Here is a 20,007-nt window from a genome sequence, read left to right on the forward strand (position 1 = left end):
GGTTATCTGCATTGCTAAGGGCTGTCTGTAACCCTGCATTGTGCTGATTTTCTGTTGAACTAAATTTTTTGCATGTGTAGCTTTCCCTTTGTTGTGGTAATACCTAGCAGGGAGTATATTACGCTAACTTTGAGCGGCTGTTTTCAATTTTTAGAGAAAACGGACTTAAAACATTTTTTTTTCTCTATACGCTATGTAAATAACTACCACAAAATGTTCAATATAACTGTTTTTCTTAACCTATAGCACCAAGTTTAGTCTCAATTAAAAGAAAATCAGAGTACCAACTAAAAAAAGGAATTTAAAAAAAAAGTTAATATTCTCAATTTTCGACAATTCAGGGGCAATAACTCTGCAGATTGCCATTATTTTGTAGCAAACTTTTTTTTGGGTGCATAGTCCTGTGTGTACTCTTTCAGAAAATCATAGTGAGCAAAAATCTCCAGGGGGGGAGGAGGGAGGATTCCAGTAGCCCATAGTCTACTACCAGCAGATATATAACTTGATCACCGACGTAGGGTGTGTAGAGTGGCATCCCTTCAACTCAGACAGTGGAAACCAACTGACTCCTGAGCCCGGCTATGTGACACTCATGCTTTTGAACAAAGTATATATGCAGTAGATTTTTCATAACTGTGAAACAGAAACTTAAGTTTTAATAAATAGAACATAAAGTCTCTTTAATCATACTCTTCAGCACATTACAGGCCAATTTCACAGACATCCATATATTACACACAACAAAATATGGGAGGCTTGCTTGTAATCAGCATCAACACTTCTTGTCTTTTCATAGAAAGTACAAGTGAGTGCACATCCAGAAGCTTTGAATACAATAGATATAAGAGCTAAAGCAGCACCTATATATACAATCTAGATCGCAAAGTGAAGTAATTCTTTCTTTGACAATACAAGATCACATGTATTGTCATTTAAACAAACAAATTTTTTGGTAAGTGTTTTATGTCGCTCGCAACTGCATAAGGTCATGTAAGCGCGCAGGACACATCAAACATTTTCAGTTGGTAGGAAATTTTGAATTTTGCCCAGGTGGCGGCGAAGCCTACTCTTATCGATTTTGGAAGACCAAGGGATCTTCAACGTGCACAACTTGCACATGGGATCTCCCAAGATTTTTCGCCCTTGTCCGAGAAGGCTAGGTGTAGATCTTTCCTACCATAAGATCAGGGGCGTAGCTGAAAGACAGCAGTAAGAAGGAGCCAAGGAGTAGCAGTAGAAAGGCTGCAGAGTCAGGAGCCCAGAGGTGGGGGGCAAAGGAAGTGAGGGGGTGGGGGCAAAAGTGGAGACAAAAGCAGGTGATAGAACACAGAGATCAGGAAAGGGTGTGAAAGGATAACAATTTAGAGAAGAAAATTTTACGTCGCTATCCTGATTCGAACCTGGGACCTGTGAATGAGAGGCGAACACCTTAACCTCTAGACCACGAGAGCCCCGGCATTGTCATTTGAAGGAAAAATGAAGTGCATACAAATCTAGGTTTTTAAAGATTGATTTAGAGTTTCAATTAAAGTGAAACAATGGACATCTTTCTTTTGTACTTTGATATCGATATCTCTACTTTAAAAAAATAAAATTATGGAGACTGGAGATTTGAACAAGAATTATATCTTTTTTTTCCAACCCATTTGCAACAAGATGTGATTTTGTCAGATATTAGGTTTTTCAGTTCAATTGCAGTACATCTACATGTATACTATGAATATGATATACATAAATACACAGGGATGCCACTAAACTTTTTTTTAAAGAGCTGAAAGGGTGTAGGCTACATAGAAAAATGACAAACATAAGCAATGGGTGTACATAGAGAGAAATGACAAACATTTAAAGAAAAATAGATTACATGTTTTTTTTCAACTATAGATTGTATCTCGACCTCAATAACGGAAAAGCGGATCAGGATCAAAATACCGGAAAAAAGCGGAAAAGTGGCATCCCTGAATACAATTTTTGTATAACAATAAATCATGTGTCTGTGAATATTTCTTCAAGACACAGTGCAGACTTGCAGTTCTGAGAAAAGACCTTACAACACCGGTGCTACAGCTAACAAGTGTGCCTGGATGGGTCTGATTGTGCGCCACCGGTGTTTCTGGTCGTTGAGACTTGGGGCAGAGATAGATATATTGTGCGCTTTTTACATATATACATAATACATAGAGCATACTTCCTGCACTTAAAGATGATATTAGTTAACACAATAAATATTGAATAGTAAGTACAATTTTAATACTCTTTTGTGTGCTGGAATATTTTTAAAAAGACAAAGATGTGCTCTCACAATGTCACACAGTGTCGGACTTTGAAATGCAAGAGGAGACAAGAGACTCCAACACCAAAAAGATAACACCTTTGAGGGTGTCATTTACAGCATTAAAAAGTGGCTTCATTCTTCCGTTAGGTATCAACAGGTAAATGTACATCTATAGTATGGCTCAGGAAAATGAAAGAGGACTTTATATTTATCAAAATAAAAGCTAGGCCTATATATAAAAACGGTGTGTAAAAACAATATCTATCCTATGTCCACATCACTGACATCTTCAAAATTATCATCTGAATAATCATCATCATCATCATCATCCTCCTCATCTTCGTCTTGTTGGTCTGTCTCCTCGGTATACTCGTCATCATCTTTCTCTTGCTGCCCGTCATCGAGCCTTCTGTCCGCACCATCACCAGCTGAGCCACTCTCATCATGTCCTCGACTCACAAACTGTGACACATCATCCAAGAAAGGTTCACGGGCCGAAAGGTTCGGCGAAGGTCTAGCTGACCCCGTGTGAACCGGGCTCTGGCCGGCTGATGAACCCCCACCCTTTCTCTCCGGGCTCAGCTTCCTCTCCACGGACGAATCCCTCTCCTCCGAGAGTTTGTCCAGGTTCAAGGCCATCGTGTCACCAGCCCCGACCAACCTATCGCCCCCTTTGTCCATAAATACTTTTCTTGCTTCCTCTTCCTGCTGGGTTTGGAGACGATGATGGATACTCTCTGCCCTCTCCTTCATGATCCCATCTGAACGGGTCTCCTGCACGGGGAAGAAGTTCTCTTCCTCAGCCACAGGCTGTTCCAGAGGGAAGTAACTGGGCTCAGGCATGATGCTCTCTGATTGGCTCTTGTCCACCATGAACTCTGACTTGTACATGTGATTGGCTATTTCCTCATTGATCTGCTCCACCTCACCGGCAACTTCTTGAAGGCACTCAGAGAAAATCTCATCTGAAATCCTGCAGGAGATAGAAAACAGCAAAAATTCCATGTTGAAAATGTCATGATGTAAATAAATTTGAATATTACAGATAGGTGGGGGAATTGGTTTTTAGGTTTTAACTCCTTGAGCTCTGGTCCCCGACATAGATGGGATATCTGCTACACCCTGGCATTTTGCTTTTTTTTTTTCAGATGAGTATTTTTGTACAAATTTTTATTTGAATCATTTTCCTAACCTGAAATGCAGATTACCAAAATATGGAAGAAGTTTAGTTATAAACTACTTTAACTTTAGAGACCTACTTTTTTCACTTAGCTTATTATAAAAAAAATAGTAGATCTAAAGATGTCTGATAACTTTTAAAGACAGTGTCATATTAATCATACTGAAATAAAGTATAGATATCTAGATCTGGTATTCATATTTTTGCGTTGCAATGAGTAATGTTTAGCGTTATTTTCTGTCCCATTTAGTTTTAGTGAAGAGAAAAGTTTTCTGATATTGAAAAGAGTGGGGTATTTTGAGGCTGTGGAAAAAAAAAAGTTTTACAGATAACTTACTAAAATTAAAAGTATTATAAAGATAAGATATGTATCATCACCTGAGCCAAAAATTAAGCCAATAGCTGAAAATTTTCAATCCTGAAATTTTTTTAAAAAGTGTGAAAATGGTCAATTTATGAGATTTAGTACTGGTCAGGACTCAGTAAATTAATTTCATCTGAAATTCTGTAGAAAATTCGTTACACAGAGTAAATCCAAAATCCAAATACTCCCCCCCCCCCCCCAAGCCAGTATATCTAGGATTTTGTCTCTTGACCTTCCTGCCCCCCCCCCCCCCCCATTTAGGTCAGAGGCACAAGGTGTTGTTTTCCAACATGAACAATGTCAATAAACCTCTCTGGTTACTTTCACTTAACACGATTAAAGTCCAGAACATCCCTGACACCCCTAACACAAAACAAAGTCTGTTCTTAGAACACAGAAAGGCAAGGGAGCCACCACATACTCTTCCATTAACATCCATGGATCAAACTTTCCAGTCGGATGATGTGAATGTTTCCTTAGGTAACTCTCGTAGCGGTCACGATCTGCAGCGATTCTCTCCACTGCCGTCTGCTTCATGGTCAGCAGTTTTTTTGCTCGACAGCCTCCGGGCACAACGAGTGACCTCTGAAGACCAAGGTCATTCTTAGCTCCGCCAGTCACTGTGTGATGGAATTGCACACGAGTCACTGCTGAGGATTTTGTGAAGAGCAACGGTTCTTCCACCCAGTCCTTGTTGACAGGTCTGGAAAAGAGAGAAGGGGAAAGAAGAGGATAAGAGAATGTGAGTTCGGACAGCTCTCTGTACATATGACATTCAAGACACTCGAGGCAATGAAATTTTACATAATCGTATTAATAGAAACTATATTAACTTAATTAACAAAACTTGTGGTCACATAAAATAATTTTCAGTGAGAATCTGAGGACTCTTTTCTTGCAAAATTCTTCTCAGCACTGTTATCTTTGCCTAAGCACGACCAGTCCCTTCAAACCCAGCCAGTCTCTGCAGTCTATAAACAGTGTGCCAGCAAGTGACTTACCAGAGTCAAAAGGGTTCAGTCTTGTATAATTTCATTTATATCACACAGCCAGCATTTAAATAAACTGCTTGTCAATAAAAGAAAACATAAATCGTTGATCTAGCTCCTTACCCTTGTAGCTGAACTGGTCTCTCTGATCTGGTCATTCGAGTCACCTCAATAGCTGGTGGTGGCAGGGGCTCTTCATTGCGGACTTCACCTGCACAGAGAGACGTGTTGAACATTGTACAGAACGCCATCAGTAAACATTCCGTGGAGAGAGATTTTTATGTAAAGTGGATCATATTGACAGAGTGGCCGTTATCTAGGGTGGGAAAAAAGTAAGACCGACAGACGGACAGAAGCAACAGAGAAAGAAAAGAAGCAGGACCTTGCAGTTACCCTTTTAACTCACTTCAGACGGTTCACACAACAGTTGCGTGACCCCCGCCACGACGCTCATGACGGTTCTTACGAGCCCTGCGTGACCAACTTTGGAAATTTTTTTTCCCTGTACAAATCACGAACGGACCGCGAGACCCGCCTCGTACCCTTGTTTGGCCAAGCCTGAGCTACTTTAGACTTCGTATCTCTGGAGCCTGTTGTTTTTAAGTTATTGAAGGTGAAGGACAGTGACCCCAACTGGGGTTGAACTGACCGAAACTCGCGCTTTGTTTTTTACTACACAGCTGATAGTAATCCGACAGTTGCGTCGTAGTAACAGTCGAAGAAGTCGCATGAACAAGAATCACATAATTTCGCCGTTTTCGATACTTCTGTACGTTTTACTAGTTCTTGTGTCTCAGAATATGATGTGTCTGATAATTAGGATCCTGGATATGTACCCGAACATGGCCCGAGCCGTAGTTCTAGGGCTAGATCTAGCACTAGTACTGGTGTTGTTGTCCGCGCAACGAAATCAAAACGTCGTGCCGTATCCGTCTCATGTCATACAGTTCATGGGTCTGAATCAACGCACAGATCAACTTTTATATTTTCACCAAACACTCACACATGCATACAAATGAAAACAGAACACTTTGAACTTTTATTTTTGTTGTTGTGAATTTCATTCTACCTGTCACGTCTCTGGAAATTTTTCGGAAAATCAAATTCATGCCAATTTTTAAAAAATCATACAAATTAAAGTATTAGTCTTAGACAACTTTAGTATTTTGTATTAGATTAAGCTTGAATGTTAATTTACTGTGTCAAAAAATAATTACAATAGGGCAATTTTGAGAGTTGCAGAGATTTATAGAAATACGCCCAAAAACGCCAGTCTTCAACGCTTGTGACTTGTCAAAAGGCCCAGTAGTAAGTGAGTTAAACCACCCACAACCTCAACTTCGTGTGATGAAAAGATATAGGCCTGCCCCACAGAACAGAATAATTTCACTACTGCTTTGTTCAGTTATAATAGTCTATTAATTAGTTCCACACAAAGCAAGACATATTCTCTACTTTGACTCAAAATTAAGATATGTGGAAAAAAAAAGAAAAAAAAAGAAGAAAGCAACATTCCATAAAATAAAAACCAAACTGACTTTGTGTGAATCTCTGGGAGCTTCGCTTGGTCTCTGTGAATTTGAGTGTAGACCACCTCTGACGGATCTCTCTCTGCTCCCTCTGTGGGTTCACAGGAAGGAAGTTCATTAAAAACAAATTTGAATTCATGAGAACAACATATACTATACTGTCAATATGCTGATACATCAATGATCCTCTCTGTGTTTAGAAATGACCAAAATAACTAGCAGATAGAAAAGAGGGATCCCAAACAAAATAAGATATACCAGTTTCTCCTCCACCTCAGATTATTGTATAGGAGACAGAAGAAGTCTATCCGATCCCGTAATTTTTACTGTGAATATCTAAAAAGTTTTTCATATATCCTTTTCATTGCTTTGCTAAATTTACATCATCGCATGACAAAGAAGATTATGGTCCATGATCTGACCTTCGGAAACAGGGTGGATGTGGAGCAGGATCAAATTAGGCCAATAGGCACCAAACATCTCTGATATTACTTCCATTCAGTTCAGGGTCCCATTTAGGCACCAAAAGCTCTTCACCAAAATTACCAATTTTCCTAACAATAAGGCATTACCAATAGCAGAGAGTAAGACAAAGAGAAATCAAACGATCTTCTACCTGCATCTCGGCTAGCCTCAACTTCACATTCTCCAGAGTAGGAGCATCCATCATGGACACAGCTTCCCTTCGGAGCCCCTCTCCCGGGTCAGCCAGGTCAGTAATGTCAAGGTCACCACTGTCCTCAAACTCACCATCGGTCAAGTCAATGGTGGAATCATCTCTCTGCCACATTTTGCCCTGATCATAACGATAAAAACTCCAGTTAAGTCCAGTAAAAAACAAAAGTTCACGACACAAATACATGTGATATCTCTCAGAGAAGAATATATAAGCCATGACACTTCAAATTTGGCTTCAATGCCTTTATTGTAGCTTTACAACTTTTTGCTAAATTTAAAGAGTCATAAATTTTTTACAAATAAAGTTACTGTCATGAATATATGTCTGCTGAAAGATCAGAAAGGCAGCAAGAAAGAATGCCAACCTGTGACACATACAAAAAAGGACTACCTTCCAGTGTCACTGTCCATAAACAGTAAGAAACATCAAAACAGAAAAAAATATCTTGTGCAGTGCCAAACTACTCTATTTGGTGAGTTTTATTTTTAGTTTTAACAAGATTTTATGGCACTTGCAGAACAGGTCATACAAGTGCTGAAGATGACAGGTGTGTCTAGCGAGTAACACACAAACAAAAGAAGAAAGAGAGAAAAGGACTTTGGGAAAGAAGGAGCAAACCACACAAGAGTGCCGACCAACTAACCACTAGCTCAGCGAGTGTTATCACAAAGTGGCTGAGCCCAGTACCTATACTTGCAAAGAATGTAACTTGTTTCACACTCCCATTAAAACATTAAGATCAATCAGGAAGTAGGCTGTTTGATCCTGCCTGTCAGTGTCAACCAGGGCGGGGTGGCATACTACATCCTACAAGTCGAAAGCAGATCATCATCATCATCAAGTGCCAGATCTGCGGCAGACATAGGAGATCGAGGTTCTCCATTCGTTCCTTTGCTCGAATGCTGTTAAAAAAGCTACGCTACCTGATATTTTCCCGTTACTCATCTGTCTAGGTTCTCTAAGTAGGTTGCTCACATATAATTACCCAATAAAATAACTTCCAGGTCGGGGAATCTAACTCACATCTTGCGTGTGCAACAGTGAAGACCCTGACAATCACTCCACATCTCAATTAAAGAAGGCTGTCCAACCGCTATTACTAGGAAGACAAGTTCAAACTTTAAATGACATTTCAATATTTGGCTTCTTGTGCCTTTCCCTCAAAGTAAGCACGACAGAACTTGCTTCTTGTGCCTTTCAAAATCCCAACTTCTCCTTCACTAGAAGTTTATACAACAAAATCTTAACATAATTCTCCTTGGAAATAAAAATTAGGCACAAGATGTATCATGTTATAAGCCCACATTGACCCCCCCCCCCCCTATCTCTGACACATATAACACTTACGGCAGGTGGATAGTGAGATGATGTCTCTTCCACCCCAGCCAAACGATTGTACAGGCGCGCCTCCAGGTCGTCGAGCAAGGAGTCTGACACTTGGTTGGACCTAAAATAAAAATAAAAGCTAATATGAAAAGGACGGAATTATTATGCAATCTGGCAATTTTTGGGGTCAAAAGATTTTATCACGTTAGGGCTGCAGCCCAATCTTCTACAAGTCTTATCCACTAATCTTGGGAGTAGTGTGTAGCCAGCATTTTCAGCCTCAGACTGACTCAGCTTTACCATTGCTTGCTAGACAGCTCTGTCCTCTATAAATTTAATTTCTTCATTTCCCCAGCCAGACACTGACACAAATGGCACAATAGTTATACCCAACCTATATCGCCTACTATAACGTACCAAGGAAGGCTCACTTTCTGTAAAAAGTGCCTTTGACTTTCCACAAGCTTCTATACACATGTGATAAAAATGCTTACTTTCCCTTTTCAATAAAAAAATTATTTTGAAATAATCTACTCTTTGCATACAAGATACGTTCATTTCTAAACATTAAATCAAAAATGAAAAAAAAATCCCAAAAGTCGCAATCTACATTTACAGACATTCTTCACAGATCTCAAACAGAAGAGTGAAATATACAATCTTCACTTTGCCTGGATGAAGGGAGAGAATCCCCCCGATGCTGGATCTCTCGCAGCAACAACATAACTATACAACTTGTAAAATGTCTGTCCAATTTATACAAACTGTAGAAACATTTGACTATACTTTTCTCTTTAAAAAACCAATCTCAAACCCACTTTACAAAAAAGAACATATACCAAAGGGAAAGAACTTACCGTAACTGATTGTGCGAAGGTAAAGACCGATAGCCATAGTCCTGTACAGCCCCTTTCCTTTCTGTATCCCCAGTCTGAAAGACAAGACACAACTATTCATCAATCCAATATATACAAAAGTCCCATTATGGAATACTTTAGCTGTATTCTACTAAGCAATGGTGCAGATGATCCCAGCTCAAATCCCCAAAGGGATTTCTTAAACTTGCATTGTTTGTGGAGTTTTTAAGTTTAAGGATCTCAGCCTACATGGAGATTGAAATAAAATTTGAAGGTCCCACCTCTTAACAAGTTAGAAAAAATTTTTTGGGGTAAGATGGGGAATATGGGGAATGGTAAGCGTATCCCCTACAGAAGCCCACCATACAGGACCAATAAAAAAACTCGGAGTGGCTAGCCGCCCGATCTGGGGAGGCTAGCGTTTTGCAACATGAACGAATTTGGTCAATTACCCTGACGCTTCTGGCCAGTGGGGATTTCTGTGCATATTCCGAGTTCTCACTCTCTCTCTCTCTTTCTCTCTCTCCCCCACCCACTCCCCTCTCTTTCTTTCTCTCTCTGCCTGCTCGCTTTCAACTCAGCGCTGGAACGTTTGTTTACACTTGTATCACAGGCCGTCACGCGCTTAGACAAGGTCGCGCCAAAGTCTCGCTAGGAGGCGAGATAGGGCGATAGAAACATCTTGGTAGTAGAGAATCTTTGATAACATATAACATCACAACGCCGGAAGACAACAAAAATGGATGGAGAAAATATGTCACCTATATTTGGGCCAATCACAGAGGTGCCCTAGGTGCTCTCTATAGTTTCATGTCGCTCGGAAGGTCGCAAGGCCGTGTTTACGCCACCTAGTACTAGATCTAGGTGGTTGGCTCCGGGTGGGCAGAAAAATGCTAGCCATCCGAGGTCGTTGAAATCCCCACCGGCCAGTAGCGTCAGGCTAATCGGCTGAAATCGTTTAACACTTTGTCGCCTCATCTCGCCAGTCGGCAATGTCTACCACCCAGTTTCTTTGGATTTTTCCCAAAATACCTTTTCCTTTGATGGCAAGAGTTTTTACTACATGAGCCTTGAGGCAGCAAAGTGTTAGTAGCAAAACGCTATCCACCCCAGATCGGGTGGCTAGAACCAGCCTAAAAAATATATATTAATATAAGCATCAAAATCTATAAACTTACCCTAAGAGAGCGGTGACCCGGAAAGACATTTCTGCATATAAAAAGACACAAAAAAGGATACAATTATGTGCTAAAATACACAACTCAGTTTATTTTTAGTAAGAGTTTAGTTTTAGTTTTAGTAAGAGTTTTACGGCACTTGCAACACAATAAGGTCATATAAGAGCCAAAGAATAGATGTGTTACAAGAGAATAACATACACAAAAAGGAGGAGAGATAAGGACGATAAATGTTTGATCCATCAACTGCCCACAAATACACTACTCAAAATAAATAGCAATGTAAAAAACAAAAAGTCAAAACTGTTCACACAAAACGTCCTCTCCACAAGGTTTCTGCCTCTCTTCCCAGTTTAAAACATCTATAAGCCGCTCTCAGCAAGGAGCAATCAAATAGCTGTAAAAACCAGACAGGCACATTATAACACAATCTATGGTGGTCTCTACCTATGTCTTTAAAACTCAATGCACTTTTTCACATACAACACAGACATCATTGCTGTTGCTACAAAATTAAGTAACTCAAATCAACAATTTTTCTTTTACCTGTAAGCACAATCAAACTGAGTTGCTCATTTTTTGGCGACAGCAATGATATGTTGCTATCAGTTTCCAAGACCAACTAGCTGTATCCCAATTGTTAACAAATAAAATATCAAGTGGTTATGAAGAACTTTATCCAACTTAGGTATATGCCGAAATTAAGATACATATCATGTCGTCAAGTTTTTATAAAAATTATAAATCCACTCTAATTACAAAAATAAGTCTATTTTCAAATCAGTAATAGATGTGTGGTATCTATTCCAGAATTCAACACTACAGGCTCTTATTTCCAAATAATAAATAATATAATAATTTTGATGATTCAACAAAAACGCATCAGACCAAAACAACCTATTGTCACACACACACATTCAGTAATTAATTTCCAACTAGAAATTAGTAGAAATTTTCATTCTGGAACACAATATAGCAAAATCGGCGGGACGCCAAAACCTTAGTGATAAGTACGAATTTCTCTATGTACATGTTTTTAATATAAAGAATATACGTGTATAGAGAAGATATTTACGATCTGAAAATCTGTTTGTAATGTGCATGTTCACAATGTGCGTGCTAGACTATATTTTAGAGATCTCCTGGGACTAATATATACGAGAAAATCTTGACATAAAATCTATTTAGCAGGATATAAACTATCATATGAAAAATTTCAAATATAAAAAAATTTCTACTGATCTGGAAATTTCTTGGAGGAACGGCGGCACTCCAGTCTAATGCTACCACAAAGTATATACAAAACAATAAATTTCTTCGACTGCTCCCCCCTACCTGACATCATCTCTGTCCAGGTCACGGATGTAGAACGGACTGTAGCCAGGGCTCAGTGACCTTGACCTAGGTTTCCTCTTCCCTGAGCCTGATCCAGCAGGAATCCATGGCACAGGAGATTTTTCCTCCAGGTCAAAGTTCACTTCTTTTCTTCTGAGAAAAAAAAGGGAAAAGTCTGGCTTTAGGGAAGCAACCATGACCTAATAATAAGACTTCTGTTTATACTATAAGAGAGCAACCTCCACTTAAAAAGACTCCACATCATACTTCAGGAGACAGGGTTCCTGCCATGAACTTCCCACCAAAGTCAAGAAGACATTTTAAAAATTCAAGGAGATTTGGTCAAGAAATTCACGATGAAAGCCTATCGATAGGCCTACACTTGTCCGAAAGGAATAATAGTTTCGATTTTCTTACAAAAACTCTCAGGGTGACTGCCAACCCGGCTTCTCAATTTTCCTGGGTGGGGGGGGGGGCCTCATCCGTTTTCCACGGGCATGTATGTTACATGACAATGGCAGTGCATGTTCCATTTATATATTATATATAATATGCACACACACGTGCGCGCGCACATGAAGGTACATTATATCCAGTAAAGTAAAGTGAAGTAAATCAACTTGATTTTTAAAATAAAAATCAGTAATTTAGATCACTTTAAAAAAATTAATTTTAATTCAGTTTTTACATATTTAAACATTCAGAATTTCTTTCCTTGGTTTTATAAAACACAGATAAGGTGTAGTAGACTAATATAATCATGCTTAAAAGTCTGCTTTCCCCTCTGTCACTATAAAATAATACAGTATTCAATTTACTTTTTTTTTTCATAATTGAATAACAACATGTCAGTGTGGCACTGGGATATAGTGTGACTTAGGTATTTCAGTCTGTTCTTACTTATTTATATTTTCCCCTCATCATATTCGCATATATATAAACTATATAAAAACAAATCTTGTTTTGAGCCTGAGAAAAGGCCTAGAATCAGAATATCAACTGTCAAGAACCAGTTTGGGTGTCAAGTTTATACAATAAACGTGAAAGACAAAAATTATTGCTCAAACTCAAAATAGAGTAATAACTTGAATGGCTCAAGTAGACCTATTCAGTGTGAGAGGTGTAAGAACTGTGGGAGGGCAAGATGCAGTGACACTGAAAATCTGCAAATCTTGAACAGAAAGCTAGAGTATAGAATATACAATACATGTAATTTACTATGTGAAACGGGAACCCTTTAGTTACAAACACACGGCTTACAAGGTTTGAGTATGACAGATCCCGATTCCACACAAGGCGTGAACAAACGCGCGCTTTGCAGAGAGCTCTAGATCTAGATATAGTAGTAATCAAAATTCTAAATACTTAAATCTGCCTCAAAGTTCAGTTTTTCTCATCCGGTGTTGCCTTCCACCCCATCCCCCCTCCCCTGCATGCGTCTTTAAAAAAAATAAAATAATCCCCCCATTCCGGAGCCCTAGACTTCGCAGCGCTCAGACTTTGAATGAACTTTGCTGACCCAACCATCGCCGGCAAAAAAAAATGTATGGAACGTACAGGTTCACTGACCGGTCACGATGGCGAGCCCGACAAGAAGCTTGTATAACTTTCCTTTTCTTTCTTTTTTTTTTCCACAAGTGAAAGCACAGAACAAAAGATTTATTTTCATGGCGGCTCAGCGTTTGTAAAGCACAACCTGTACGTTACAAATTTTGCGTTATCAGACTACAAGACTACCAGCAAATTTCAGGGTGGTAACGAAAGTGAAAGTAGATCTTGATTTCCCGATCGAGCTTCGGTATCACACATACACTTCTGCTTGCCACCATATCCGCCTGTTCGCATGAAACGTACTCTCAGACCGCGAAAAGCCAAATTAATATATACACAATCGCGACCAGCAAATATGAACTAAAGAACTTTTATTTATTTTTTCCGGGTCTTTCCAGGGGCAATTTACAGATTTTTTCAAGTTCCCAGGGCATTTCCGAGTCTCGGCGATTTTTTTCTTCTTCAAATTCCCAGGGTCTGGCAGTCACCCTTTCCTGTCTGATCAGTCAAAATTCAAGGAGTTTTCAAGGAGGTTCCTCAAATTCAAGGGGTTTTCAAGGAGATCAGCAAACGACATAATCAGACTTCTGACCATGCTATATGAGAACATGCTTTACCTTGAAAGACTCCTGAACATACTATGGGTACCTTAATTAATTTGGAACTAAAGAAAAAAGCCTAACCATTGAACCACAGACACTGGAACATCAACACCATGAGAATTTATTAATGAATAACACTGACTTTGGGGAGGCCGGAGCAGATGTAGGACGACCTGGAGAAGCTTTCAAAGCTGCTGAAATGGTGGACTCGGCAAAGTGAGGGGGAGCTCGTCCTGGGGACCTTAACTCTGCGGCAAACTGTCGTCGCTGGTTGGAGATCTCTACTGCCCTTTGAGCTCGTTCTCTCTTGGCCTGTAAGGAAAGCCAACACACATCAATAGTCAAATCCTTGCTTCATTAACTATTTTTTTCTCTGGTCTTTACTGGTTATCTTTTTGTCTTTTCTGTCTCAAACTAACACCCCCCCCCCCTTCCACACACACATTATGTTTTTTTATAAGGAAACAAGACCAGAAGGGGTGCACTGTCAGCTGTTGGTTCAATTAGTATTCTGCTCAGTTATGGTGCCAGTGACCAAAGCTAAAATTCCCAATGGCCCATTTTTGGACTTGGGTTGTTTAGATAAAGCTGGGCTTTACCTCATTTCAAATCTACTTTTATACATGAAAAGTTTTCAGTCATTTTTAAGTACTGTTTCCTATTACATCTATCAATGTAGCTCATCACTACAGTCAAGTTACACCTAAAGATGTAGACTATCATCAGTGAATTATACGGGGGGAAAAACAACAACAGTTGGTAGTAAAATATACACTATATTTTAAAAAGAATTAAATTGCATCTCCTCAACATAAACAGAATAAACTTTTTAAAAAGCATAGGCTTAAGTGCACCCAAAAAGGCATGAAAATCTTACCCTGAGATCAGATGGGAGGAGATAACCCTTGGTGTGATCAGGCAGCTCTGGTTGAGATCGCATGTCCACTTCCCATGCCATTCCTGACTGACCACCAGCTCTTTCCTCCACTGACCTGCTTCGTGGTCTGGGACCCACCAGGGCAGCAACACCGGCCTTCAGCATAGCTCTCCGCTCTACAACAACAGAAACACAGCTAAAAATATAACATTGCTGTTGGAAGAAAAATGCCTAACTCAAATGATTTTTATTTATCCTGTTAAGCCTTTGTGTAAAGCTCATTTTTTTTCTTGGGACAGTGACAATAAGCTGCTAATCACTAATCAGTAGGAGGATGCTACCGCACTACGTCTTCAAATGAGACTGAGAGAGACACCAGGTCTGGAGAAGAGGAGGAGCAAAGAATACCTAGCACCTCGATGTGCATGAATAGGGAAGGAGGACAGGGCAGCTGGAGAGGATCGTGAGAACTTGGGAGAGTTTGTTGGCACCCTATGCTCCATTAGGGAGAAACAAGTAAAGGATACCAAACTAAGACAAGTTTAAACATTTCCACTCACCATTATCAGCGACTCTGCGGTTCTCTTTGCCCACAGCCCTCATCGTTGGCCTCCCCCGAGACACAATTTGTTTTGTAACTGGTGCCTTCTTGGATTGTGGCACTGAAAACTGCCTCATCTTCGGCTGCCCAAACTCTTTAGCGACCTTTGTATCACTGACCCACGGCCGGCTGGCCCCTTTCATATCATTTTTATCTTCGACTGGATTTTTTTGCTTTTGCTGCTTACAGCACCATTTGGCATTCGAAGTCTGGGGAAAATTAATGGATCAAAAATAAAGTTCCATTTCTGCATGTGAATTCTGGAAGTCAACAAATCAATTTGAATGAAAAAATGCATTGAGCTGAGTGAATTGGTGTAGATCGAATGTTATCATTGCCAAAAGACTATGAAATTCACACAAACACCTGTTGTATAACAAAGTGTTTTCAAGGCTCTCCACCTTCTGAGACGGAGGATACAGTCGGAGGTCCCGTCTCTTATTTCGCTTTGAAAGAGATGTTAAGCACATGCAATGACCTATCACAGTTAACAAATATTGTAGTACAAACACAAGACCTAGACAAAAACCAGAGGAGAGAAGGAGTTGAAACGATCAACTTCCATGAGTCCACAGAAAAACGAGAGCTCTGACATAATCTCCATCTTCTTTATTCCAGGTAGGTAGGTAGGTTTGCCATTGTAAACCAAATTGCCCTTCTGGGATCAATAAGAATGTAATCTAATTTAATTTAATATTCAGACTTACATCGATGTTGTCTAGCAAGGTGAGTAATTCGCACTTTCCATGCAGTTGCTTCCCCTGCTGAGTGAGGGCGTTGAGGGCTGTGAGCTGCCGCAGCAGGAGGGATAACTCCTGGTAGTGTGACGGAAGACCGGAGCTCAGGTCCTGGTGTGGCAGTTGGTTGACGAATGTCTGGAGGGACTTGACTGCTCCTCGGTGGACACTGTTCACCTGAGCCAGGATCTGGTTCTGTTGGGACAGTAGTTCTTGAGGCAGATGGCCACAGTGATGGCTAGATGTAACACTCTAACAAACGCCATTTTGCAATTTGGTATTTGTCGGAGTGTTGGACCTTGTCATCAACACATTATAGTAACTTATTGTAAACTAGCAACAAAATATTCTCAGCATTTCTATGAGGAATTTACAAAAAGTACAAAAACTGTACACCATAACCAACACAAAAAAACAAACTATAAGCCACAACAAACACAAAATCCAAACCCTAAGCCATAACCAAAACAAAATCCAATTTTTATTCTAGAACTTATTTGCAGCCCATTGACATCAACATGATGACAGTCATTTAGCGCTTGGAATAAGACAGAGAGGTTTAACTCTTTTTATCCTGGCCTTACCCCCACGGACTCTGTACCCGTCCTGGGGCTGCCGCGCCATACCAGTCGGAATTCAGAGTGTATATTTCAAAGTGCTGTATTTCTTACATTTACACTTAGGTTTTAATGAAATTTGGCAATTGTTAGAAACTGAAAGTAGTTTTTGTAAATGTATGTTGTTAGAAATTACACCAATTGCACCATGTAGATTTTGAGGTATATTCCACCCTCTAACTTGACCCAGATTGCCGCGCCCATGACATTCCCTTGGATTAATAGATCTAGACCTACTCATCGGTACTGCGCGAATTCCAGTACTGGTCCCTTCACCATGATCTGAATCGCTATTACATGAGTATAATTCCTGTTTGTTATCGTCCACAACGGAATTTACGGCACTTGATTCAGAGTCACTTACATCAAATTAGTCTCATTCCCCCTCACAACCCAGCGCCACTTCAAGAAGCACTTCGTTGGTCGTGAACGTGCATTTTCGAGACATCATTCAAGCTTCTACACCCATCAAAAACAAAGAAACCGCTGTTCATTGGAAAATTTAACTATTCAGACAGAGCTAGAATTGCCGAATTTGCGTATTTTAGTAATTACAAGCAGAGCTAGCTGTTTGATGTGACCGTATCGCTGTTCCGAGTTTACTTGTGGCCCGGACGGGTCCTCGTTACGAGTACACTCGTAGCCCAGATAAAAAGAGTTAAACAACAAAGGGAAGGTAAAGAAGAATAAACCCACAAGTGGCATGCTATAACAGCCCACAGTATATTAACTCTTTCCGGACGTATCGCTGATATATCGGCGCGAGTCCACACCCCTTGCGGACGTATTGCCGATATATCCGTCATTTATAATTACTTTTTATTGCTATTGAAAAACTCGGAAAGGATTTAGGAAACAAAAACATCTAGTTTCACTTTGTCAAAGCGTGGGTTTAGGGAAAAACGAGTGAATTAGTTCTTGCAGTCTTGCATCATCAAAACGATGTAACCGGACTCAGTATAAATTTCATAACTCAAACAAAAATTGGAATATTGCTTTCAAATAAAAAACTGTGAATTCAGAAATTTATGGGTTATACTTTCTGCCTGAATATGAAAAGATAGCTATGCTGGTTTGCTTTCACATGTTTGGTGAATGTAATTTTTTCTGTCAAAATTTATTTTTCTCATCACCATCGCTTTTTCTAATCCTTCTAATGCATACTTATGTTCAAAATTAATCCTTGTCTTATATTGGGATGTATTCCTCATTCAATTTCCTTCAATTTGATATATCATATGTTACGTTTGGAGTGATGGTTATGCTTCTATGAAGTTATTTTGTACACCACCTGCATAGCCAAAATGAGCCACAGGTTAATTATGTCTAGACTCCAAAAAGAAAGTACCTCCGGAAAGAGTTAAGACCAACATAAATATCATGACTGTACCCTATAAGCAATTCAAAAAAAAAAAAAAAAAAAAAAAAAAAAAGAAAAAAGAAAACAACCAAACATATGTCATAACCCACCTTCTTCTGTGGTTTATTGAGATCTGCATGGGCCAAATCTCTCTGCAGCTGCTTCACTTTTTGTCGCAGGTTGTAGGTGTTGCGAGCTGATCGTATGTTCTGCTCAGTAACACGGGCACGAGCACGATCAAGATCCTCTATCTGATCGAGAAACCCATCCTTAGATTTGCCCTTTGCTGGAAGGTGCAGGAATTTAGTATTTCCATCTGAAAACAGAGTTGGACAAAAGCTGAGTTTTTATGCTGCAAATATTTTAGTTAAAAAACCCATAAGAAAACAGCATTTCATAAGACAGACGAGGCGAGCAGTTGTTGTAGAGTTAAAGTTTATGGACGCTATTTCAACATGATAATGGCCACATTTTGCTTGGATCAGATATGTACAATGATAACCATGAAAAGGAACAGAAAGAGCAGACCACACCACAGAATCCATCAACTACTTGTTTTGAATCTAGTGGGTCAATGAATGAAATGTTATAAATGCAAAAGCAAACAAATCAACTTTGCGTGACAAAACCATGATTATGGAGGAAAACATGTCATTAACGAAAATAATAATCTTTCTAATTCAGTTTGGTCTGAGAACAAAGTCCAAAAAATGGAATATAAAATAATATATAGCAGGATTCAAGGAGTGACCGGGTGAATCATGAATTTCCAAACCTGCAATAGCTCTCTCCTGCACATGGCCAATGAGACGTAAGTATCCCTCCAATTCCTGCTGCAGCCTGACGATGTCTTCTTTGGCAGGCTCACTGCCCTCTGGGACAAACGGCTTCACAGGAAAGTACACATCTGCATCCCTGCTCAGGTCTAAAGAGGCTGTAGAAATTAAAACATATTCCATTTATTCAGAATCAGCATCAGCATGAGAAAGTATGAGAAAAAACCCTAAACAAATATTAACAGCGCAAGCTACATGTTTATACAATTAAATTTTAAAAACGCTAAAAAGTATAACCAACACAGGTCACACGGTAACACAGAGTCATGGAAGTGATGATGAAGTCAGATAACAATGACTTTATCAATCTACTGGCTAATTCTTTGACAAATGAATTCTGAACTACTGTTTTTCCAGAACAAAAGGTGAAAGGAGAAAGTTGGGGGGGGGGTTCAGAGAAAAAAAAATTCCATCGCTGTCAGGTTTAGCACTTCTTGATACACTATCACACGGATCCTACAGAACATTACATCTTTTGAATTCCAGATCTATTCTCTGCATTACGAAGCCCATAGTTCAGAAACAAATCCTGAACTCACATTGCACATAATCTTTGTTATAAAGTTATATGTTAGGCTAACATTTTTCAATGAATGAACAGTGCAAATGCAACCACACCAACAATTGGACTTACTGTTTCTGGTGGAAACAAAAGAATCATCTGCATAGGTAGAGCGAGGCACTGGCTTCCTTGGAGGGGGAGTCTGAACAGCTCCCAGCCTTCGATTCCTCTCCGCTTCTCTGGCCCTCAATGGATGCTTTGATCTATTGCCCTGATCTCGAGTGAGGCGGGAACATGACGTTTTCTTATACAGATGAGCACGAGAAGGAGAGGCAGTGGGGCTATGAGACTCACCACCTACAATTTTACCGTTCTGCTGGAAAAAAGACAAATTTTAAAAATCAAAATATCCAGATGTAAACGAAATTAAAAGAAAATTATAGGAGGCCCAAGAATAATGAATGATTTTTTAAAATAAGTTGTAATTGCCCTATAAGTCAAGATCAAATGGATGTCCATGTTTTCTTAAGTAATATCGATGATAATGATATGTATCAAAGTGACATAATAAACATTTTTCTTTCGGAAATAACTTGCTTTCTGCTTATGGAA

General features: G+C 39.5%; 1 protein-coding gene across 2 annotated transcripts in view; it reads right to left on the reverse strand.

Annotated features, from left to right (window-relative positions):
- Positions 1–2,155: 2,155 nt before the first annotated feature.
- Positions 2,156–20,007, reverse strand: part of LOC101852844 (protein moonraker) — a 28,822-nt gene continuing 10,970 nt past the window's right edge. Inside the window, exons 4-19 of one of the 2 annotated variants that reach the window (XM_005096095.3) lie at positions 19,528–19,768; positions 18,833–18,991; positions 18,168–18,373; positions 16,051–16,275; positions 15,303–15,552; positions 14,743–14,918; positions 14,008–14,177; positions 11,713–11,865; positions 10,378–10,408; positions 9,200–9,273; positions 8,364–8,463; positions 6,954–7,133; positions 6,347–6,428; positions 4,932–5,019; positions 4,241–4,522; positions 2,156–3,248 (exon numbers count right to left, since the gene is read on the reverse strand). In XM_005096095.3, coding sequence (XP_005096152.1) covers positions 2,537–3,248; positions 4,241–4,522; positions 4,932–5,019; positions 6,347–6,428; positions 6,954–7,133; positions 8,364–8,463; positions 9,200–9,273; positions 10,378–10,408; positions 11,713–11,865; positions 14,008–14,177; positions 14,743–14,918; positions 15,303–15,552; positions 16,051–16,275; positions 18,168–18,373; positions 18,833–18,991; positions 19,528–19,768 — 3,129 coding nt within the window. In that variant the 3' untranslated portion in view covers positions 2,156–2,536. Of the gene's footprint in view, positions 3,249–4,240; positions 4,523–4,931; positions 5,020–6,346; positions 6,429–6,953; positions 7,134–8,363; positions 8,464–9,199; positions 9,274–10,377; positions 10,409–11,712; positions 11,866–14,007; positions 14,178–14,742; positions 14,919–15,302; positions 15,553–16,050; positions 16,276–18,167; positions 18,374–18,832; positions 18,992–19,527; positions 19,772–20,007 lie in introns of both variants that reach the window. The other variant, XM_005096094.3, reaches the window with a different exon arrangement.

Source organism: Aplysia californica, unplaced genomic scaffold, assembly GCF_000002075.1.
Source record: "Aplysia californica isolate F4 #8 unplaced genomic scaffold, AplCal3.0 scaffold00121, whole genome shotgun sequence".
NCBI classification, from domain to species: domain Eukaryota; kingdom Metazoa; phylum Mollusca; class Gastropoda; order Aplysiida; family Aplysiidae; genus Aplysia; species Aplysia californica.